This window comes from Antedon bifida, chromosome 1 (assembly GCF_963402885.1).
Source record: "Antedon bifida chromosome 1, ecAntBifi1.1, whole genome shotgun sequence".
NCBI classification, from domain to species: Eukaryota; Metazoa; Echinodermata; class Crinoidea; order Comatulida; family Antedonidae; genus Antedon; species Antedon bifida.
The window spans coordinates 691,805-708,421 of NC_136226.1; the positions used below are offsets into that span (position 1 = coordinate 691,805).

General features: G+C 35.1%; 2 protein-coding genes across 4 annotated transcripts; one reads left to right on the top strand and one right to left on the bottom strand.

Annotated features, from left to right (window-relative positions):
• Positions 1–1,285: 1,285 nt before the first annotated feature.
• LOC144836594 (uncharacterized) lies at positions 1,286–9,261 on the top strand. The gene is made up of 7 exons (XM_078691594.1): positions 1,286–1,551; positions 2,266–2,326; positions 5,885–5,945; positions 6,182–6,259; positions 6,627–6,713; positions 7,703–7,816; positions 8,279–9,261. The coding sequence occupies exons 1-7, from the start codon at positions 1,416–1,418 to the stop codon at positions 8,369–8,371; spliced, it is 630 nt and encodes a 209-aa protein (XP_078547720.1). The 5' UTR covers positions 1,286–1,415; the 3' UTR covers positions 8,372–9,261.
• A 451-nt stretch (positions 9,262–9,712) lies between these two features.
• LOC144836532 (testis-expressed protein 9-like) lies at positions 9,713–15,418 on the bottom strand. 3 transcript variants are annotated; one of them, XM_078691590.1, is made up of 12 exons: positions 14,817–15,017; positions 14,156–14,277; positions 13,844–13,907; positions 13,550–13,657; positions 13,147–13,244; positions 12,180–12,361; positions 11,815–11,897; positions 11,300–11,473; positions 10,906–11,040; positions 10,437–10,571; positions 10,028–10,125; positions 9,867–9,882 (listed from the first exon to the last, which is right to left on the bottom strand). In XM_078691590.1, exons 1-11 carry the CDS (start codon positions 14,850–14,852, stop codon positions 10,051–10,053), a joined length of 1,212 nt encoding a protein of 403 aa, XP_078547716.1. In that variant the 5' UTR covers positions 14,853–15,017; the 3' UTR covers positions 9,867–9,882; positions 10,028–10,050. The 3 variants fall into 3 exon arrangements, with proteins under 3 accessions (XP_078547717.1, XP_078547715.1, XP_078547716.1); XM_078691591.1 differs by lacking the exon at positions 14,817–15,017 and adding an exon at positions 15,401–15,418 and having other exon boundaries at positions 9,713–10,125; XM_078691589.1 differs by having other exon boundaries at positions 9,713–10,125; positions 14,817–15,014.
• Positions 15,419–16,617: the final 1,199 nt, after the last annotated feature.

Here is a 16,617-nt window from a genome sequence, read left to right on the forward strand (position 1 = left end):
TTTCATTACCCTATAGGTAAAGCGTGGTTCCCAATAGAACGCAACGCAGCGCAGCAACGTATCGACGCAAAGTACTGTATTGCGTAATCACAAGTGGGAACCGACGACGCAACAGTGCTGCAAACATCGCAGGTTGATTTCACGTAGGCGGGGGAAAACACAATTATTAGAAGGGCATTTTCTAACGTTGCGTAGATTGCGTTACGTTGCATCGCTAGTGGGAACCACGCCTAATACTGGTAAAGTAACTTGGAAGTACAACATTAAACGAAACGAATCTTTCTCTTTCTCTCAAAATGTATATAGCGCACATATCCACTAAAAGTGCTCAAGCCACTAGCAACCACATACTGTAGCTGATTTAGTATCCGATTTCTTTTATTTATCCATTAAATTCATATGCCTCAGAAAAGAGGTGTGATTTAAATGGGTTTTTTTAATATCTATTTTTAACAATCTATCCGTCAATAATACTTCCATTTCTGCCATTGTTACGTTTGTCAAGTTAATTATGACTGTAACACGTCAATACAATTGTCACCTAATATTAAAAGTACGCGTAGAAATGATTCCAAGAAAACGTTAACGTAAAACGTCATCTACAACGGAAGGCGACTGTAAAAATAAAGCGTGGTTCCCACTAGAACGCAACGTAACGCAGCGACGTATCGACGCAAAGTTATGTATTGCGTAATCACAAGTGGGAACCGACGATGTAACATTGCTGCAAACATCGCAGGTTTGATTTCACGCAGGCGGGGGCAAACACAATTATTGCTAACGTTGCGTAGGTTGCGTTACGTTGCGTCGCTAGTGGGAACCACGCGTAACAAAAACATTAACCATCCTACACAGTGCTTCTTTCACTCAATGACATTATGAACTTGTTATTATCACCTTATTATTGACAGAATATTAATAATTAATAGGTGAGAATATAAATACATTTAATTTTGGGTCATCAAATTCCACTCCTCTCAATCCCCACCCACACCGGGCCCAGGTGTATTACTACAGCACCCCTGTGTGTGTTTCAGCAATCCTGAATTCAACCCTGCTAAATAATCATTATTACAGATAGGCCTATAGTGTAAAATTAATAAAATTAACATACAATCAAACAAAATCACTTATGTATATATACAAAATGATATCACTGCTACTAAAATAACTACGCCAAAGTTAGGCCTATTATCGTCTAGGTACACTTGACTTTTAACCTTGGAAAGACTAGAAATTATTAATAAACTTCATTATTACCCAGTCATCCGAACACAACACAACACTTCAGCAAGACTCGACAATTTTAACAATTCTGGAGTTATAAACCCCGCCAACCATGATCACTGGTAGTCTGCTAGACGGAAGGCAACTTTAAGTGGATACTAAAACTCCAATCATTCTTGGATGATATAATGTCGGTTTTAACTGCAGAACGAAAAGTTTTGAACTTAAAGATTCTTGTTGTAGGAGACAGCGGTGTTGGTAAAACCTGTTTTATTTACCAATTTTGCGATGGTAAATTCTATCCTAATTACGTATCTACAGTTGGTAAGTAAATTACTGAAAATCATTTCTATGCGGTAACATTTTAGTAGGTCTATCTAAAAGAACATTTTATTACAGAAAAAAATGTCAATTTCAGGTTTGTTCATAGCAATCCTTTCAGTAAATTCCAAAACGAAAAATCAATATAACAACAACAATGCATTATTATATTTCGTGTGGGCTTAATAGTGCATGCAGTATATAAACCATTCTTATGGGCTTATTAGTGCATGCAGACCAAACAATGATGTCTGTGACAAGTCTACGTCAGCTGCCGATTATATCAAAACATCCAAGGTGTTTCATAATATTGGGGCATAAAAAAGAGACCAAGCAGAACCAATACTTATTATTGAAATTATCATTAACTCCGACTATTTGCCCTATTATACTTAAGGTATACTATTTGCCCTGTTATACTTAAGGTATACTTAAGTATTTTCAAAATTAGATTACCATAGGATTGTTCATGTCACACAAAAGTTTAAATATAATTAAAGTTAAAAAAAGGTTTCGTTGCGTTTTTTAAATATTAGGTCAGCCACACAATTTATAATAAACTAAGAACCAACTTAAGCTGAATAGTAGTCAAATTATACGGTAATTCGACTACAATGGCGGTGGTTTTCTTTCTAATTGATTATATCATGGAGTACTTATTACTCCATGATTATATTAACTAATTCGACTTTAATTATCAAATTCTATATTCTACAGGTTGTGACTGTCGGAATGTTACGACGGACGTTGACGGCACACGTATGCAATTACAAATATGGTAATGTAATAAATATGCTAATACAATATTTTTAAAGGGTCTTATATCCAAAAGTTTCAGTAATATTCTTAAAAATACGGCACTCTAATAGAAAACGTCATAATATTGCGTAAAAATACGAGTTTTATTTTAAAACTTGGGCCAACGAGGAATGGTGTTCTCTTTTGATTTGCTTTTTGCTTTGTATATCTCCATTGAGATCCAGCCACACCATTGTCATTTTTCAGTAATTTGCCATTGAAGTAGGCCTTATATTAAAAGACATATTTTCCCCCTGAACAAATAATTGTTTTTGTTGAATATGCCATTTTAATTTCATATAACAGTTATTCACTTTGACCAAAAATTGGATCGAAAAAAAATATGTACCTGAAAAAAACTGTAATTTAGGCCTAAAGCAAAAAAACAGTCAATTTGGCTTTCAGTTTCAATAATTATTTTCTGTTTATTTCTATGAACGTGAATAACTTAAAACTACAAAATGGCCTATTTAAAGTCTGATGTTCTTATTCATTTTTTTTATGTTTTTTGGGACAATACATTAAACATTATAGATACGCCTTTAAGTGGGCATGGGAAAAAATATATATATATATACTTTTAAGAAAAGTTTGTTTGTATTACTTTTAGCGAATTATGCTATCAATTTCTAAATAACAAAGCTATGATGAGTTTAGATATATGTTTTAATATTTAATACTTCTGCAAACTTAATTATACAAAGATAATAAAAAAAAGTAAAATAGAAATACGGAACATCTGCAAGAAAACTAAATAAAACTAAGCGCGTGATCAAATGAAAACATCTGCCTATTTACATTTGCATTGATTATATATCCCAATCAGCTATCTGTATGTTTACTTGGTAATTGGTAATAATTAAATATTTAGTACAGTATCTTATTATTGAGCATCTGTCAATAACAGATTAATATTAATAGTTACATTGAAACATCTGCCCGGTTCTATTTACATTGGCAGTAGCCTATTTATCTTAATCTTTGTGTTATACTGGTAATAATTAATACTTATTTCAATATTCTGCATCACAGTGATTGTCTTATTGAGTAAAAACACCATCTACCTATTTGCGCACACTTTAATTAGCTATGTTTACGCTTAGACGTGATCATACTATTTAGTTCATAATTATGGGAGTTTCCATTTAATATGTACGGTGATTCAATACAATAGTTCAATGCCTATGAAATTTGTTAACAATAGCACTTCATTTTAGATGTAGACAGACACATCATATAAACAGTGCCATTGTACTTTTTTTTATGACTATTTCACTGTCTATCCCGCCTATCCTATGTTGTAATAGCCTAAGTTCAGTTAAGACCTTTTTTAAAGGCAGCTTTTTAAAAAAAGATAGCGGTCTCACGTCTCACTCCATGTGATGATACGCAGAAGGTGTGTCTAACGCATAAAATTCTATTGAAATTTAGAGTAAAATGGAACATTTCAATATACGTGATTTGGAAGCCTTTAAAGCACAACATGTTTGAGTATTGACCATTATTATAAGTCAGTCAGTATAACATTAATATACGGCAATGGGGAGCACCAACCATCAATAAATATCATTATAACATACAAGTATATTATAACATCATTTAGATTGTATCAATTATTTGATTTTAGTATGTTTGTATACGTCACCCTATCTTTGTAATGTATCACACCAGCCAGCTATGATTTTACAATGACGAGCAATTTTTTCAGCTCTGCTTCTGTGTTGCTGCATTGTTCGTTTGCACAAACGTACGCATATCTGCTTTTATTGCTTTACTGTTTGCCTGGTGAGGATAAGAATGGAACACATGATTTCGGTAGTGTTGAAATGTTCTCTGAGTTTAGTAAAGCCTGGTTCTCATTAGCGACGCAACGTAATGCAACCTGCGCAACGTAAGAAAATGCTCCCCGTCTGCGTGAAATCAAACCTGCAATGTTCCCACTTGTGATTACGCAATACAACACCTTACGTCAATACGTCACTGCGTTGCGTTCTAGTGGGAACCACCCTTTAGTTTAAACTTGGTTCCCACTAGGACGTAGCACAAGGACATACGTAGCGCTTACAACCGATTAAGTTCGGATGATCCATCGCATCGATTGGTCAAATTCCTTGCGTTGCGCTGACGTCATTCCTACACATTCGTTATTTTAAGGACTCGCGGATTAACTTTACAAATTTAGGATTGTCCAATTGCTAAATTTATTAGATTATATATAGATACTGGTATCTAATTATTATTTACTTGTCTGGCTGCATACGGACTATTATTAATAGGTCATATTTTACAGACATAAACAATTGACATCATTACATAATGTTGTTGACAGAAATATTGATTACACAGTGGTTATATAACTCACTGTGTTGACATAACGTAGTCTATACAAGAACACTTTAACAATTGGCTGTGACGTCACATTGTACATACTTAGTGAAACCGCCCATCACGTGAAACAATAATGACAAACGTACACGCGCGTAATTCAACTGTTATGTACTTGGTCATGCGTATATTATTAAGGGCATACCTCCAATCCCAAATACGAGATGTACATTTCACAAAATATTAGCCGGAGAGGACAAAATGAGAAATCCATGGTGTGGTTACAACAGGAGCCGGGCTGTTTAGTATTTATTACAATAAAAGTATTTTATTTACAAACAATAACAATAATATTAATAACTTACGTTCCGTTGATGTCCGGCAAATAATCCTTCTAAATCCAATTATGTCCACATGTAAATTGTTATAAATCCAAGTATTATCCACATACAAAATAAATCCAAAAAATTCACAAGTAACGGATAACATAAAAAACGATCGCAAATTAAGGTTCTTATATGCCTACGTGCTGCTTTGTGTGTAGTTTTTATCAGCAACAAACCGATATTCACTGACAACTCACATTACTTGATAGTTGTTCAAAATGTTAAAACCTAATAAAATAATACACTGTTAACACAATAACGTTCTCCATGGCAAAGCAAAACAGCAAGAAAACAAGCTTATTAAGCGGAATCCACCACATGTCATGGAATATGCAAATAACTCTAAATAACTAAGATGTGTTGGCCAATAGTGGCCCGAGAACTACCGAGCTCGTGTGTTTTCTGACAAAGATTTCCCGATAATTGCCGAGCCCGTGTGTTCTCTGACAAAGATTGCCCGAGAACTACCGAGCCCGTGCGTTCTCTGACAAAGGTTGCACGAGAATTGCCGAGCCCGTGTGTTCTCCGACAAAGATGGTCCGGGAATTGCCGAGCCCGTGTGTTCTCTGCTGACAAAGATTGCCCAGGAACTACCGAGCCCGTGTGTTCTCTGACAAAGATTGCCCGAGAATTGCCGAGCCCGTATGTTCTCTGACAAAGATTGCCCGAGAATTGCCGAGCCCAGTTATGTTCTCTGACAAAGAAGGTCCGATAATTGCCGAGCCCATGTGTTCTCCGACAAAGAGGGTCCGATAATTCATCTCCTATTGTCACAATGTGTATATTTATTGTTTTATAATAATGGTTCATTTTTTAATTTATTTCAGGGATACGGCTGGTCAAGAGCGATTTCGTACTTTAACGTCAACATATTACAGGGGTGCATCAGTATGTTAAAATATTTGTTTGCTTCTAGCAGTGTGTTATGTTAAGGTTTCCATCCCGTCTTTTTGGAATACGTCCTTTTGTCTTCAGTAATAAATGACAGGTAGTCCATTCTGGGGATATCCATTCCCTCACCCGATATCAATAATGTACCCCTAACTGTACCCTTAACAAAGACACGAAACCAAGTGCATTACAATCATATTACATATTATTTAACTTTACATCCTTTCGTTTAGGGAATCATATTGATGTATGACGTAACAAACGAAGGTTCTTTTAATAATATTACTTACTGGTTGGAAAACATTGTACATGTAAGTTGATTTTAAATGTATTCATAGCTGAACTGATTTAATCTGATACACACTGTATTAGATATTGTAAGGCACTACCTAGTCTCTTTTTGCTTTAGTGCACTAGAATACGAACTCATTGCCATTTTGGCCAATCTTTATGCTGTTAGATGACAAATTTCATCTACTACAAAAAACAAGTCTAGGCGTAAAACAACCTTTTCTTCAGTATAGGTCTAAATTCTTTATGTGCAAAAAGCACCCCTTTTAACAATCCTGGCTATGGGCTTGCACTAATGTAATGAATGAGACGGCTCCCCGGATGGCTCAGCTCTCGCTATTATTCGAAATTCAGAATAAAACATCTTAAAATAAACATTTCTTACAGAATGCCTCTCAGGATGTTTGTAAAGTATTAGTTGGTAACAAATGTGATAAGAACGAACGACAAGTTGACTACAGACGAGCACAAATAGTAAGTTATCGTTAAACATTAGTTTTTATCTCATTTTTTGTTGAATAAATTCGATTGATGAAAACGAACAAAAATACACATCTCCTCTCCCTTCCCCACACCATTATTAATCTTATTCAAAACAAAGTTAATCGGTAGTCAGTCTGTGGTTCTGTCCGTTAAGTGTAGAAAGTTCCATTCATTTAATATTATTAAAGTATTGCCTAAACTGAAGAGTTTGTCAGGAGGTTGATTGGTCGATTTCGTTTTTCAGTTTTATTGTTTTGTTTTTCTCTCTCTTTTAATGGGGCACTCTGATTATCACCTGGCATTAGTTTACCCAGACAGAGTGGTTATCCCCTATAAACAAAGTTAAAACAATATCAAATAAATAAAATGGATAAGACCAACAGAAAAACCAAACTTAAAATGAAGTCCGATAATAAGTAGCGCTCGATCAAATTCTAAGTAATCATACGACATGATAAGAAATAATAGCATTTAATGTCATTGTGATAGTTGAATGACAGGTATATAATAGATACAATGACATTCAGATATCATGTCTGCCCTTTTGTCAACGTTTATGTTTTGGACTATGGATGGATGAGTCAGCATTAAAAGTGTGTTGAACTCTGAATCAATAGTTTTACCAATATCGCAACGTTATCAATTATAGGTACAGATAACAAACGCTTAGAACATTTTATACATTAACATTATAACAAGTTGTTGTTAGCATATATGCAGGTTTGGATGCAAGATTCACTAAGAACATTCTGATAAATGTACCCAGTGAACATGGAAAGATTACTATAGTTAATATGCAAAGAATTGCATACAAACAAAGTGAATTCCGATACCAACAGGACTTAATTAAGAGCACTCGTTAATAAAGTCCTGTTAACAATCCAATGTGAGTAATCTACCTCCACAAACCTCAATTGTGAGACCACTTTAGTTTGCAGTAATCAACCTCCACAAACCTCATAATTGTGAGACCACTTTAGTTTGCAGATTCATATGATATGAAGCTTGAAGAAATAAGCGCTAAGAAAAATCAAAACTTGGAACAAGTTTTCGAATCATTGTGCACAACAATCATGGAACAAAGGCAACAGAGAGTAAGTATTATAGCAACCTTCTAAAAACTACACTTTTGATATAATTGTGTAGATATATCCCTCACCATGTCACGCACTCTTGTCTCTTGGTTTCATGGACGGATGGTGATATGAGTGGTCATGTGGATGGATGGGTGAAAGGGTTTAGCCCTCTGTGTCTAAACAAATAACAATCGACATAAGAGAACGAACAATCAGATCAAAGATCTAGACGTCAGTAATAATACGTAGGCACACTGGTATTGTAGCTTGGTGCTTCACATTAATACCAGGGTACAGGGTTCAAATCCTTGTCTCATTTAAAAACAGAGTACAGACTTGTGCATCATATACTATAGGAGTAGAGACTTGTGTGCTTCTTCATGTCCTGAAATTGGAAACTAACGCTGTTGAATGTTTGATAAACTTTAAAAAATGTTTTAAAATAATTTAAAATTACTACAATTTATCTTTCTATTTCAGTTGAGTCACCAAGAGCATGTTGAGAGTGAAATCAAGGAAAGTCAAGTCAAGTTGTCTGGTAAAGAAAAATCAAAAAGTTGGTGTGGTTGTTGACGTGAACATTTTCTTGGACTAACATTTTGGATGAATCTCTAAACTTTGTTTCTGTAATGTTGAATGATACAAAACATTAAAGAAAATGTTTATAATTATTATTTTTTATATTGATTTTCACTAAGCCTACTGTAATTAACACATACAGTATAGATTATAGCAAACTTACATATCTGGGTAAGGCTCAAGTAATACAGTATTGTATACGGTACAGGTATTTCCATATTACAAACATTATTAAATAATTTACCATGTTTTAGGACTGGTTCTATTTTAGAGGAATCTGATGAATTAAGTGATATCTAAATTAATATGTAATAGTAAAGTAGGTTTTTAGAAGAGTTGTTTTGTGTGCAATAATAGTGTTGAATGGTAGAAAAAAGGTGTTTTTAGTTGGACATATTAGATCATAGTGTTGAATAGAAAAAAAAGGCGTTTTAAGTAGGGTCATATTGATTGAAATATATATTTATACTGGTCATATGATGACTATTTAGACTGCATAAACCTAATTTATGTGTTGAATGGTATATAAAGACGTTAAATACGGCCATACTCAGAACATTGTAATATATAATATTATGGACCATACATAGAGCATATTAGACCATAAGATAAAGCGTATGAAAACTTCCATTTAGACCATATGAGATAGAAGGATTGAATTTAATTAGAACATTAAGGTGGTCAGATGTTTTGCCCTATTCTGACGTAATTTGTACTTTATACTAAGTAGATTGTGAACAATTGCGGGTGGGACTCGAACCCACGACCTTCAGATCACTCCCTGACTGACCACAGTAGTTAAACACAATTACAACATTAAGGAGGTACTCAAATGTAGGTCTTGTTTCCTGGGTGTGCATGACAATTAAATTACCACAAAGAAAAAATGTGGAATGTATCAATGTATTTATTAAAAAGACACAATGTGGCTAACTTCCTGCTCTAAGTCCAGACTTATGAAATTTGCTGTAAATTAAATATAATAAAAGTATTTATTGCAGGTAAATAATAAAGTATACATAAAGTATCTGTATTAGTGATAAACAGTATGTTTTATTATATTTGCTTTAACTTTACATAGCAAATATTCCATAGAATAAAAGCTATAAAGACAAGGTTTAAGAGGAGTGTGATATAAAATCCTATGACATAATATCTTGGTCTTTGAACTCAATAGTTCATAAAACTTGTAAAGTACATTTGTACATTTTATTAGACAGTAGACCTTATCATAAAATGTTGAATATTTATAAATAACATTTAAAAAATTACAAATTTCTAAAAATAGAATGCCTAAATAACAGTACTGTTATTTGAGACAGCCGTAGATATCAAATAAGTAGATAAGGATATAGTAATATTAAAGTCAATGAGTGGTTACAGGTATAACTGTATATTCTGTTGGATTTTGTTGGAGGTTTGTTCATTCTGAGGGCGAGACATCACTGAGCATGCTCAGTTTAGTACTGGGCTTGAATACCTTCAAGTATCTGTTGGTTTGTTCATCTGAGACATCACTGAGCATGCTCAGTTCAGTACTGGTCTTGAATACCTTCAAGTATCTGTTGGATTGTTCATTCTGAGACATCACTGAGCATGCTCAGTTCAGTACTGGGCTTGAATACCTTCAAGTATATATTGGTGTTTTGTTTCTGGGACCTCACTGAGCATGCTCAGTTCCCCCATTCCAAGGCCTTTACAAACTCTTCTTCTGTAAACGACAGCAGTTTAGCAGCTTCTATATGCATCTGAAAGTCAAAGCAAATGCACAAATCTATGTTAAATTATAGCAGCTACACTCAACGTAAATGTGCTGCTATGTCCTGATAAATATAACCAGGTCATGATATATGCACAACAGGTCAAGTGTACAGATGTGCAAACATATTAAACCACATTACTTTACTAAAGCTATACTAACACTTGTTTCGTTTCACGGAAAGGAAGACTGCTGTTTTGTCAAATAATGAAAAATCAAATAAAAAATGGCACAAGCCTTCCGTTCCATGAAATCAAATGGCAAGGATGTATGTCATCATAATAGATAATATTGATATACCTTTTGTCTTTTGAGAATATCGATCAACTTGAGTTGCTTTTTAAAACCAGCCATTAACTCATTCTTTTGTTTATTCAGAAGTTTATTTTCAGCTTGCAGCTGCTCTAAATGCTTTCTGTCTTGCTCAGAGGTATCCTGAAATAAAAATTGAAACATTTCTAAATAAACTAAAGTTCTGTCTACACTATCAAACTAGTTTGATTAAAAAAGCGTGATGTGCCCAAATATGGTAGTGATATGCCTAAAAATGGTAGTGATACGACATCACTGTGTCCATATATGGGCACATCACATTTTTTGTCAAATAAAGTTTGATAGTGCAGATAGAGTTTTACATTTGGTAAACTGCTACATACCACGATACAAACAGCACACATGAATGTTTGAAGACAAGGCCTGATTCTCCCTTTTTTCCATTCATGACTGAACCAATAAAACATACATTTTATATAATATAAATGTATCTTACCCTTGAAGATTGTTTATTCTGCTGAATCTGTGCTTTGTATTTCTCAATTTCTTCTAATGCTCTGTTTAGTCTGATATCTGTCACATTCTGTGTGGCTGACGACTGTTTATTGGACCTCTTCATTGAATCAATTTCCTAACAAACATAAGAAATGAAAAAAAATGTTTACTACTGTTTATTATAGTACACGCTTATATATTTGTTTATTTATACTGGGCGACTTCTTATCAGTGGCTGAGATTTACTAGTACATCGGGGTAACCCACTACTCATCTCGAACCCTTGCCGATGTTATGGCCACGTAATTATAGTTCCACTGTCTTAACCACTCACTCCGTTATCAAACTCTGTCTATATCGTATATGCAATGTGTAGCATATTTAGTATGCATTACCTTTCTCAGACTTGTCAACTGTGTCTCTAATGTGTCTATCTTTTTCTTGCCATCTTCTGACATTTTTTTATACTTTTCAATTTGTGCCTGTTGTCCTGACGTTGTTTTGTGAAGTCTTGACTTCTCATCTTCAACAGATTTTAATTGATTCTTTAACTTGTAATTGCTTTCATCCTAAAGTAAACAAATAAGACAGATTTGTATAATGTAAAACAGTATTACTTAAAAATGGGTTTACAAAGAATATCCTAGCTTGAGATTTGTCCACAATTCTTCTGAGTATCATCACATGGAGTGCCTTTAAAAGGGTCCTACTGAACTTTAACATAGTATAGGCAGACAGTAAAATATTCATAACAAAAAAATACAATTGTACTGTTTATGTGGACTATCTTCTGGCTGTTTACAACTCATTGATGATTCCATCATGATTCATTTACGATACGATATGTAACAATCAACCTAGTGTGTCTGGTATTGGGCGAGTTGACTGTATAGTGAGAATTACTTCTTACCTTGGTTACACAATCCTGACCCAATCTTTCTAACTCCTCTTGCATCACTCTCAATTTGGCTTTTAAAAAGCGAATTGTTGCCTCTGAAATATACCAAAAAATATATTAGCTTTTAAAAAGCGAATCAGTAACTTTTGTGTGCACTTTAAAGAACCCAGTGCTTCTTTCAAGAGTAAGGATAACTTGTACCATAACTTTCCTCTCTCCCCTAAGGCTTCTTTGTGTCATACCGCTGTAGCCGATGGATGCGCAATTCAGCAAGACACAGGTTGTTTCCCCCACATTTACACTTTTTTTCTACCCAAAGCAGAAAAACCACACCCACTTTTTATGGAAGTATCTACAAAATGTGAGTGGCTTAATACCTGTTCCCATTCCTTCAGCTCCTTGTGGTAGAACATCATCCTCTGGTTCTGATATAACAGCATCGTCCCCTACTTGATTCTCAATGTTTGTAATGGTATTAGCAAGAGAGAAGTCACCCATCTCAGCAGGAATCGCAACATCATCAACGGCACTTGAAGACACCCGAGATCTTGCTCTAGAACTGAAATAACAACATCAAATATTAATTAGTTATTATAAAATTTTAAAAATAAGAAAAAAGTGCTCTGTCCTGAACATAACCAGGGACAAGTATTACTTGTTCACTTTCACATCTCCCTCTTGCAATGGACCCCATTGGAAATAGATTGACTTGTCAATCAGTGTTGTAACTATGTATCAACAACAACATTTATTTAGAAACAGTTCATGAAATAAAAACAGCATACATTAATTACAATAACTTTAAATGGTAACATTAAATAAGAACTGTTTCAGGGATCAGGAAAAGAAGTAAAAGAACTTGTCAAATACCAACCCCTAAACAAAACAAACTAGTCAGAATGAATAGCATGTGGCCAGTGTTTGACACAGGGCAGCCATAGGGTTAGAATGAATAGCATGTGGCCAGTGTTTGACACAGGGCAGCCATAGGGTTAGAATGAATAGCATGTGGCCAGTGTTTGCCACAGGGCAGCCATAGGGTTAGAATGAATAGCATGTGGCCAGTGTTTGCCACAGGGCAGCCATAGGGTTAGAATGAATAGCATGTGGCCAGTGTTTGCCACAGGGCAGCCATAGGGTTAGAATGAATAGCATGTGGCCAGTGTTTGACACAGGGCAGCCATAGGGTTCATGTCAAAGGTGAGTTTAAAAAAAGGAATGTATTCTGTCTTTATACTGAATTTCATTGCCAAAGTATTTATTTCTAAGTGGTTATTAAGTATAGTATAATATGCAAAAGCAAAATTAACAGTAATTTACATTGAAATGACAAATAATACATACATTTTCTTTGACCTGGAAGCTGGTCTTGTGCCTGCTCTGGACTTTGATGCCATTCCTTTAGATGTTGCAGACAAGTTAGTAGATGAAATTGACTTGGGCTGCAATGTTAAAAAAGGCAGATTCTAATTATAGAATGGGAAGAAGATGGTGGAGAACGGAGAGAAGTACGGTGCGCGACGGATGATGGAAGTAAATGTGGGCACTTATGCGTTATGTTTACTTTTTGTTCCAATTCCTTCCCACCATGCATTGTGCAATGATTAAGATATTTGCGATAAACCTTATAAAACGTAGTTTGCTGTAGCCTATTTTCCTTCAAATAACACAAACATTTGGGGGTTGACTTCAGGTTTTTTATGCTTATTAGAGATGATAATTATACAGGTATTTTATTTAGTGTTACCTGAGAGATGTCATCAGCAATAAGTGATGGTTCCAACAGTGACTCTCTGTCCATCATCTCAAAGTCTAGCCTTCCATGAGATCTACTCAACATCTCTTCTTGTTCTTTCTGTTATGCATTTGAAATAAAAGTGGAATTACATTTCATCACTGGTTAGCCAATATACACTAAGAACTGGTCCCTTGCCAGGAATGAACTCTTTGATAAATAACTAAGGCCAATAATTAACCAATAATAACCGAAACGAGTAATATGTTCAGTGTTTGGGAAAAAAATAAGAATCTTGAATCTCACCAATACTTGTTCTGCTTCTTTCATCAAACCTGCTGTTTTTGCTTCGAGCTCGGCATTCATACGTCTTCAAGAATTAAAAATAGTGATGATAAATATGTAGTAAATTAGACTATGAAAACATTAAGTCAATAATTAAAAGCAGATGAGGAGGATAATGTCACAATGGGGACAGATGGTGGTGGAGACAAGAATGGTAAAAGCATGGATCTATAAAATTAGATTCTATAGCTCCATGGTAAAAGTAACAACAGATGTAATAATAAACGATGAGGAAGATGGTGTTGATGGATGTGATATCAACATGAGGCTTACTTGTATTGTTCTTCACGTAGGAGCAAGTCATTAGATGAGCCAGTAGCAGTACTAGATGCTGGCCTTGTTGCCAGATGTCCTTCATTATTTGATACAGCTCCTCCTGATGGAACCCTTCGACTCTAAAAATAGAAAGTTATAGGCCTTGTTAACCTTACTGCCTATAGGCTATTATAAATTTGCCACATTTTCTTCGTATACAGCTACTGAGCTTAATCCACAAAATAATTGTTGTTTTAGAATAGCTTTTTAGGTAGGCCTAGCCTACATATAGGTGGGCATACTCCCATAGAATAGGGCTACGGATAGGCCCTATGCACTTTCGCACCATATAGCCTAGGCCTACCTGCCTTGTTGTGTATTTGCATTATTGTTTTTCACACCTCAATCACTTGAGCTTAACCCAATTCCTACCTCCTCCTCCTACTACTACTAGGCCTACTACATACTAGGCCTAGCCTAGGGCCAGGAGGCGCTTTGTTGGGCTCGGCTAAAACTAGCTAGGCCTAGGCCCTAGCCTATCTAACTAGGGTAGCCTATAGGCCGCTAGCCTAGCTAGTAGTAGGGCCTAGGCCTACCCCTTTTCAATATATTTCAGCTTATAACACACAAAATATCAGACAAAACCACAGCAAAATATACGTAAACATGAATTGGATACCCCTCCTCTACTGTTTGACCTTATACGTTCTGCCATTTAGAGGAATTAAAGCAGGAAAATTGTCAACAATAAAACAACTCGACTGCATAGAAACGAGAGGTATATTCAGAGCGTCATTCTGACGACTGGAGCATTCTCTACTTCTCTACGGAGCGCCATTTATGCCTTTATTAACTTCAATAATAGAAATTGTACTACGGTAACTGCTCAAGTGGACCCAATTTAGCACCAGGGTAGCACAGTGATAAAAAAATAGAAATAAAAGTTACTACTTTTAATATCGTTTCGTATATACCCATATCACAAACTGACAAACAGATACATCTTGGCATTCACATTGATTCAAATTTATCTTTTTCTTTTCATGTAAAACTCCGTTCCAAACTGGGCTTGTCCATCTCCATCTTATCGCGTGCTCGGTCATTTCATTATTAAACACACATCCATACTCCTCTATAACACTATAATCCTCCCACACATTGTCTATTGATGTAGTGTTTGGGGAATCAGATCGAATATTGACCGAATACAGACTATTCAAAATAGAGCACTTCGCATTATCCACGAACTAACATTTACAACACCTTAAATCTTCATACAGTCCAAGATCGCATGCATCTACAACTGGGCTGCCTTGCCTACAGGTCTGTAAATGGTCTTGCTCCGGAATACCTTGCCCTGCGTCTTGCCAGAATTCCAAATCATCGATGTACTCGAAGTGTAAGTGAGAGGAAATTTGTCGTCCCTTTCCCAGCTTCATCATCTATAGAGCACAACATACCTGAATTTGCTACCCACCAAACTAAGAAATGCGGTAACAATAAATAAGTCTGCTCTAAAAAAATATTTAATCCCAAAAGAAAAAACTCAACGTTTTGTATAGTATTGTAGGCTATATTTTTGTATTTAAGTACATATATATTATATATTTAAATTTTTTGAACATAGTTCATCCGTTTTTTCATATATGTTTTTTACTGTCTGCATATGCTGTTTAGGGCCACTCTCACAAAATAAGGTTTAATAAAAAAATAAAATAGAAATAAAGTCACTAAATTTTAATATCTTTTCGTATGTTAATACAATGTGCTCAAGTGGACCCAATTTGGCCCCAGTGGAGCACAGTGATATAAAATAGAAATAAAGTCACTAAATTTTAATATCTTTTCGTATAAAACACTGTGCTCAAGTGGACACAATTTGGTGCAAGAGGACCGCGAATGACTAACATACCATCTTTACCATAATACACCTGCACAGACTCATCTGCATAACAACGCACGCACATGCCAAACTGTTTAAAATAGAGCTACAAGGTACCCGAAAATGACATCTATTATGTTTTCAAACAACATGCATAAGAATCTTCAGTACCCCACCATGCTTGGGGCTGAGCAAAGACAATTTTGAAAAAAAAGCTGTATACAGTAGGTTCCCGCCCGAAAAAATGGCGTTACATTATCTGAATAAAACAAACTATATAAGACTCACCAGGACAATATATGAGCTTGTCCCCGGAAAGTGCACCTATTCATTGAAATATAAAATTAAATATTAAGTCTCCAGTACTAGCCCATCCATGGTTGAGGCAGAGCAATGAAACCCAGAAATGCACTTACTTATACTTATTACTATACATAGTCACCTATGATAATTATGATAATGTTAAAAAATCCAGATGCGACTTCAACATGCGACATTTCGCTACCAATGTTGCAACATTGATTAACAAAATCAAAATTTAACAGTGGGGCGCGTTAACCGCGTAGGACTAACAATACCATCTTCCCCATTACACCTG